The 8,468-nt window shown below is 29.1% G+C and overlaps 1 protein-coding gene across 2 annotated transcripts; it reads right to left on the bottom strand.

Annotated features, from left to right (window-relative positions):
* Positions 1 to 3,742: 3,742 nt before the first annotated feature.
* On the bottom strand, positions 3,743 to 4,397 carry LOC114186142 (copper transporter 6-like). Of its 2 annotated transcripts, XM_028074172.1 has the most exons (2): positions 4,221 to 4,397; positions 3,743 to 4,124 (listed from the first exon to the last, which is right to left on the bottom strand). In XM_028074172.1, exons 1-2 carry the CDS (start codon positions 4,363 to 4,365, stop codon positions 3,901 to 3,903), a joined length of 369 nt encoding a protein of 122 aa, XP_027929973.1. In that variant the 5' UTR covers positions 4,366 to 4,397; the 3' UTR covers positions 3,743 to 3,900. The 2 variants fall into 2 exon arrangements, with proteins under 2 accessions (XP_027929973.1, XP_027929972.1); XM_028074171.1 differs by having other exon boundaries at positions 3,743 to 4,397.
* Between the last annotated feature and the right edge of the window lie 4,071 nt (positions 4,398 to 8,468).

Raw genomic sequence — 8,468 nt, 5'->3', positions numbered from 1 at the left:
CCCTTCTATTTTTTTCACTCTATTTCTCTTGCAAACACCTTCTCTCAAATATCAACTAATGCAATAATTAATTTTTATTGAAAATTATTATTTTAGTTTGATGGAAACATTTTGGTTACGTAGAAGCTTTGTGAACTACAAAAGCCGCTACGTCTTTAACAAGACAAAACATTAATTGTGTACATATACTAATTTGTTTATAGGGACAGCAATTTTATAGTCAACCAAATGAAGATAGAGACTTCTCATTGAACATTAAATGTGTAACTCCACCCATCACTGATATTTTTCATATAGAATACCCTATTACAAATATCCACGTATAAAAGTAAAACAATACCATTATATTTAATAATTAGCATATTTGATTATATTAAAATATTCTAATAAATAAAAAATGCTAAATCAATATAATTAAAAAAATTCAACCATCGTATTTATATTTTTTTTTGTAACTGTTAAATAAATGTCTTTATAACTAGATAAAAAGTGTTTCTTGTCAAATTGGTATATGATTATTAATTGGCAACAAAAAAGGTCGGGCTAGATGGAACTCTATAACTAGTAGGTATGATTACCCATTGCATTGATTCATGCCCATAAAATCAAATCTAAACCAATTCTTTTTAATGGGATTAATTTGATTCTTAATTTTTTCAATTTTGTAGACAGAGAGAATTTGAAAATTTTCAGTTGATTTATAATTTATTGAGTACGAATAAATTTAAATTATTCAATTGAGCTTTTGCTATTAACTTCATCCATTAACTTAATGATGTGTCTGTGAAATTATTATTATTGTTTTATATCACCTGCATGTCATCTATCTTATTTTATTATTTTATTATTTTAAATTTAATACATTATAATTTTATAATTTAACTTTTTTTCGACCTATTTCTACCATGTTTTCTTGTCATTTGAACTAATTTATTATTTTTTCGATATTACAATTTTCTTTTTTAACAAGTAAATTAGCCTGTTTAAAAACTATTTCCAACTCCTCTAGTAGATGAGTCTCTTTGGATGTCCAAAGAAATCAATTTGTAATAATTAGTTTGTTAAAAATAAGTGGTATGAGTTTATACAATTAGGCGTGGCAAAATGCGCTAGCATGTGGCGTTTTGATTCGTCAAAATCAGGTCAGGTTGGACTGATCCATCAAACGGAAACGAGCTGGACCAGGCTGGACTGTTACTTTTTATTTAATTTTTTAACTTAATTTTTTTTTATGTATACACATAAATGAATATTAAAAGCATATTTCGTTATATAAAATATTTTATAAACTTTGAATTGATTAGTTCATGTGTTTACTTATATAAATTAAAATAATTATTATATTTACATGTTAAATTACTTTATTATAACTAATAATTATAACTTAAAGTGTTAATGATTTAAATTAAAATACTATTATGTAGTTACACCTTTAAAAATATAATACAAAAAAATTAATCTTTTCATTTATTTTTTATTTTTATTTTTTATTTAAAAAAATGGGCCAACGAATACGTTATCCCATATTTTTGTCTGTCAAATTGACGAACCGGACGATCAACCTGACCCGTCCCTTTTATCACGAGTTAATCAGCTGCCAACCTGTTTTATCACCCCTAGACATGATTAGGCAGACTAAAAGTTTTGGTCTTCAAAAAAGAGTCAATCTACTAGTTATTTTTTTAATTTTTAATTTTTAATTTTATTTGAATATATATAATATAAATATTTTTAGGTTTTTAATTAATTAATTAATGTCTATAATTAATTAAAAGCATATTTCATCATATAAAATATTTTATAAACTTTAATCCTTATATTCGTTATTTCTATTCAATTTTGTTTAAAATTCAACAATTTTGTCTATCTTGAAATTGACACTAAATTTATTTTCTATATGAAAGTTACAATGATATTTTTATTAAAATTGACATTTTTATTAAATATTTTTTGTTTAAGGTTACAATTAGTTTAGAATTAGAACGGAAATTTTAAAGATAAGAACTAGAACCAATAATATAAAATTTTAAAATTGGACATCATTTGTCAAACTTTCGTTCTAATTTTAAACTAATTCTAACCCTAAACCAAAATATTTAATAAAATTGTGAATTTTAATAAAAAGATCATTATAACATTTATATAGAAATTGAATTTGATCTCACTTTGGAGAGTAACAAAATTGCTCAATTTTAAAAAAGATAAGACTAATTTGAATAGAAATAATGAATATAAGAACCAAATTAAATATAAATTATTGACTCTGACATGTGATACGCTGTTGGATTGATATATGGATATTTAAAATAAATAAATATATATTTTAAAAAACCACAAAGTCATTATTCATAACAGTTAATTATTGAAACATTGTTAGAAAAATATTTAAATTAAACAAAATTAACGAAAAATGGACATGATTGAACAGAAAAACAATATTAGAACAAAAATAACAAAATTAAACGAAAATACAGAACAAATATACATTTTAAGTTTTAAGCTTGCATGTTATTTCTTCATCTATGAGCATGCGACTCTATAACATGCATTTCTCCCTCGATGAAAGAGCTAATTGTTGAAGAGGTTGATGTAGAAATATGTTTTCCACTAGCAAAAGGTTTTATTAAAAATAATAATTTTTTAATTTACATATTTTATTAGTACTTTAGTATTATAATTTTTTATCGTGTCCATATAAAGGACAAAAAAATTGTATCTCTTACTTTACACATTGGATTGCAACCTAAGGGATTTTTTGCAAAATACAATGTAATAATCATTTTGTTAACTTTAATGTGTTGTGATCAACTTACCAAATCATTATATTGGACCTATAATGAGACAATAAATGTGGACATTTCTCTTATTAGTCGTGTTGTTGTACCTCTCATATAACGACCATAAGTTTTCATTAAGTTAATCGAGTTATGAAACTATTTGTTTTTTGACGGAGTATTCTTCAAGACTTGTTAAACTTATATTAACTACATAAACACGATATATGAGAGGAAGAATAATATATAGTGGTCAGAATATCACCAAAAGTGGATTAAAATATGAAATGATTGTCATACTCGATTAATTAATAAAAATTAGTTTCAATAATATACATTTAATACACAAAAATACATTATATATATATATATATATATATATATATATATATATATATATTATGTACTTTTGATTCAATATGTTGAACTCATCTAATACTTATGTTTTTAATGATACATCACATACAAGCATTCTGAAATAATTACCAACATGTGTCTTTTCAAAATACACACTAATACTAGCATGTCGATCATTTTTATCTTCAAGACTTTCATTTGTTCAAATTTATGGGTCATCGTCACAATCTATCGATCAATCCATATTTCAACAAGTTCTATGTACATATAATTATCCGTCCAAGTCAAATGTTTGTTCTCCACCATCAAATTTATTCATTATCGTCTATTTGATGAAACCACTATCAACATACCATCCAACATCGTTCATGGATTGTTATGACTCATTATGTTTACATTAGTGTCCATCCATGTAATTGATGAAAACGATGATAATAATAATAATGACAATGATAGTGGTCATAATTTGGAAAAGAATATTCAACTACTTGCAACATCGGCTCAGAACCCCTCCATCCAAATGCGTGCTTGCTTATATTAATAGATTCATACATGATCAAAGATTCAAATTCTTTCAAATCATAAAAGTGGAATACCGTCAGACTCAAAAGTGCTTTAATTAAGAGAATTATATATCCACATGCTAGAAAAAGATCAAAACACAAAACCATAAAGCAGAAGAAGTTTAACAAAAACAAGCATATAAGTAATAGGCAAAATAAGCTTTGACAAAACCATGCAACTTGATAAACACATATTACAGAAAAGATCAAACATTGTTCCTAACCGAGGAAGACCCTTTGTCTTCTTCCTTATTGACGAGAGCAAGAGCACGAGACTTGGCGATGAAGAACCCCAAGGTGTGGCCGACCACAGCAGCTATGAATATTCCTCCATTGAAGGACATGACTGCAAGCATCACCATGTAAACGAAGCTGATGCGAAAAAACTGAACAAAAGCTTGCATGAGTCCTCCCACAAGGGGACTTGTCCCTGGTTTAATGAGTGGTTGGTTTGATAAAACCTCAATAGCCATGGCTAACAAAAACACAAATACGATGGCTAAGATGTACATGCCAACACTCTTACCAGGCCAACCATGGAAAAGCACTGTGGCATCTTTGCCCCAGTAGAAACTCATCTGCATCATGCTCTGCATGCTACTCTGCGTGTTGCTTGTGCCATTAGGCATTAAGGGCATGTATCCCCCTGGAGACATATACATCTTACTCATATACTGATAAAGAAGAGAGAGAGAGAGATGCAAGGATTTGTTGGTGGATTGACCCTGCTATTAAAGAAAAGAGGGGCCAATGAAAGTTAACGTGGTGATGAAACCTGAGAGTTACGGAAATGTTTTTCTTGTATTTAGGTTCTTTCGCTGCCCACTATTTTGTTCTTTTCTCATCGTCTTCTGTGAGGGGTGTCACGTTGGTCTGTTTCTTCAACTTTGCATACAAACCAGTTTTAAGAAAAAAAGGAAAATGTCCTCATTTGTAACGATTAATTTAATGCTGTTTCTTTCTGTCTGTCACAAGAAAATGGTTTTATTTTAAAATTTTAAAACAGAACAACTAGAATTTTACTAATCATGTCTTACGGAAAGAAGGGGAAGAGATAAAAATATGTCAATGTTAATACATGCACGAGGGACATATTAGAAAAATAAATATAATAATTTTTCTTTTCTTCGTCGTAGTGTATTACTGTAACTTCAAACAATAAATTAAGTATAAAGAAGTAAATAAGTTGGCTATAGATGGTGAAATCTTGGTTACATCGGAGATGAGGAAACCGTCGAAAGTCTCCTAGAAGATTGAGTACAAAATATGAGATTCTTTCTGCTAAGAGTAACATGTAATATAATAATAACTTTAGTTCTAAATAAACATGGGTTCTAACGTCATTGTGTACTTATTTAAGGTGTGATGGGGGCATTTGCTACTTTTTTTTAAAAAATTTTATTTATACATATAACTATTGCAACTCAGGATTATTTTTCAAGAATATTTTCTCTCTAAATTATTGTACTTTCAAATTACTGTCACAGACACCCGATAAATATATATATATATATATATATATATATATATATATATATTTATTTGTAATTAATTATATAAATCTATATTTTTTCTTTTGTATCAAAGTAAATGTAATAATTTTAAAGTGAGAAAATTCCTCCTATATAAGAATAAGATGAATTTTGTAGATGACAATATCAAGATCCCTTCTAGATGACCCTCTTTGTAAAACTTGAGAAAGAACTGATATTATGATTCTATTTTGGATTATCAAAACTCTCACACCTCAAACTACAAGAGAGTTTCATTTACATAGATTCTACCAAAGAACTTTGGAACGATGTAAAGGAAAGATTCACAAAAGGTGATTATTTCTGCATTTAAGATCTTCTTCAAGAAATGCATTATGCCATGCAAGGGGAAAGGAATATCACTCAATTCTTTACTAATTTGAACATAGTTTGGGAAGAGTTAGAGTTTCTTAGACTTGTTCCAAATTGTGTTTATGGAAAGTCTTGTGATTTTGATCTTTCTAAAATTTTCATGAAACAAAGGAAAATTGAATATGTCATATGTTTTATAAAGGATATGAGTGATAACTATAATAATGTGAAAACTCAAATCCTTTTATTAGAACCTCTACCAAATATAAATAAAGTTTTTTCCCTCATCATGCAACAAGAAAGGTAGAACAATGGTAGGAATCCTAACTATGGCAAACAATGTTCTTACTGTCATAAGATGAACCATATAGTAGAAGAATGTTACTCAAAGCACAGGTACCCACCATGGTACAAATAGAAGAATAAATACAACAATATTTCTCAGGAAAAAGGGAAGACAAAATAAAAGAGAACAACAAGTTTGTAATCTAAATGTGAAAGAGGATTCGATTGACAAACAGAGTGTCAAAGAAGATGCTTTGAAAGGCCTCACAACTAAACAAATGCAAAAGTTACTAAGACTTCTCAAGGATTATGATGATACTGAATATAATATCAATCACATGCAGAAACACACTAATATTATTGACAAAAACCCACCAGGTAATAATCTCTAGATTCTTGACAGTTGGTACAACTAATCATGCTACACAAAATAGATATTTCTTTACCACCTTCTTCAAGATAAAGCATGTGAAAATAAAACTTCCTAATCATAGTGATGTTACTGTCTATTTATTGGAACAATTCAATTTTCTGAGAATCTTATTCTTTTTAATGTTCTGTATGTTATAGAATTTTCTTTCAATTTAATTTCAGTTCAAACCTTGATCAAACACTTGAATTGTAATATGATTCTTTCCTTCGAGTGTTGTCAAATACAGGACATTACTACATATTAGATGATTGGGCAAGCTAATTTCACCAAGGGTCTTTATTACCCAGATGGCATCCTTGTTACCAAAAACACTGATTTCCATCCTAGTATTGTGCTTAATTGATCCAATTAGGATGTAGACACTTGGCATTATAGGCTTGGGGCACCCAGCCCGTTCGGTGACTGAACAAATTTGTAAAACTTTTCTCTAAACAACATAAACTTCCCTTTCCTAAAAGTGACAATATTTCTAATTCTTATTTTGATCTTGTACACCTTGATATTTGGGTTCCCATAGCCATCCCTTATGTTCATGGCCATAAATATTTTTTGATAATTGTGGATGATCACTCCAAACATACATGTCTTTTTCTTATGCACACTAAATTTGAAACAAGAAAACTTGTGTAGAACTTTATTATTCATATTAAGAACCAATTTGGAAAAACCATCAAATGTTTTAAAACTGATAACGAGCCTAAGTTTAATTATGTTGATATCTATGATGCCTATGGGATAAACCATGAGAAAAGTTGTGTAGAAACTCCACAACAAAATTCTGTTATAGAGAAAAACACCAACACATTCTTAATATGACACGATGTTTATTATTCCAATCTAGTTTGCTTAAGGAAAATTGGTGATATGTTGTTACACATATTGTCCATATCATAAACAAATTGCCTACTCTTGTCAAATGTAATAAATATCCATAGGAAATATTGTATGAGAAACCTCCTACTTACCTTAATCTAAAATTTTTTGGAACTCTCTGTTTTGCTAGTACCCTTGAAAATAGTAGAACCAAGTTGGATCCTAGAGCTAGAAAGTGTGTTTTCTTGGATTTTAAAATTGGTGTTAAAGGGTATGTTCTTCTTATAACTACTAGTAGAGAAATTTTCATATCTAGAAATGTGATATTTTATGAGAATAGTTTCCTTTACAAAACCTTGAATCAGTGCATTGAACCTATTAATGATAACAACAAAGATATGGATTTCTTGTTGGAAAACACTACTCATTATGTTAAGGATAACAAGTTTACTTATCAGATTCCTAGCAAAGGAACCACTGATGATGTAGAGATAGAATCTGTTCATGACACTATCAATGATGATTCTACCAGTAATGCTAAAATTGGACATTTAAACATCAATGATTAAGGCTCAAAAGACACCAATCAGAGAGACAAAGGATGCCTCCCTCTTACTTAAAGGATAACCTTCATTCGGTGAACAATTCCATAAATCATAAACAGTTCATTCGTAACAAAGTTGTTAAGAAAACCAACTACCCATTAGTTTTGTTTTTTCTTATAATTCTCTTTCTAAAAAACATCTTAATTATACTCCAGTTATAATTGCCTATCATGAACCTCAAACTTATGCATAAGCTACTAAAGATACAAAATGGATTGATGTTATTAATAAGGAAATAAAATCTCTAGAAGACAATAAAACCTGGTATTTTACTAATCTTCCAAAAGGAAAGAAACCAATAGGGTGTAAATGAATTTTCAATATTAAATACAATTTTGATGGCACAATAAAAAGACACAAGGCTAGACATGTAGCTAAGGGTTATACTCAGCTAGAGGGGATTGTTTTTATGGACACTTTTTCACCTAGTTGCTAAGCTCACGACAATGAGACTTTTATTAGCCATTGCAGCCACTAAAAATTGGTAGACATGTCAAAGTGAGCTAACCCGGCTCACACGGGTTGGCTCACCACGAGCCGGGTTCAAAATGAGTGAACCCAACCCGGCTCACTTTCTGGTGAGCCAGAAATTTTGTAACCCGGCTCAACCCACCACGGGTTGGTGGGTTAAGTGGGTTGGCTCACCAACCCACCTAAATTTTTTTTTTTATTATTCAAATATTTAAATAAATTTTTAAGTAACTCATGAGATGAGAATCATAGTAAAATCAAGAACCAATGTTTTGATCATGCTCACCACCAATATATGAAGAATTATTTCCAAGAAAGTATCC

Source organism: Vigna unguiculata, chromosome 5, assembly GCF_004118075.2.
Source record: "Vigna unguiculata cultivar IT97K-499-35 chromosome 5, ASM411807v1, whole genome shotgun sequence".
Taxonomy (NCBI): Eukaryota; Viridiplantae; Streptophyta; class Magnoliopsida; order Fabales; family Fabaceae; genus Vigna; species Vigna unguiculata.
Note: the sequence above shows the minus strand (reverse complement) of the source record. Positions and strands in the feature narration are given on the sequence as shown.

What these genes read in the sequence shown, in the direction of transcription:
- LOC114186142 (XM_028074171.1), bottom strand. Translation starts at nt 4,365, where the DNA reads ATGAGTAAGATGTATATGTCTCCAGGGGGATACATGCCCTTAATGCCT.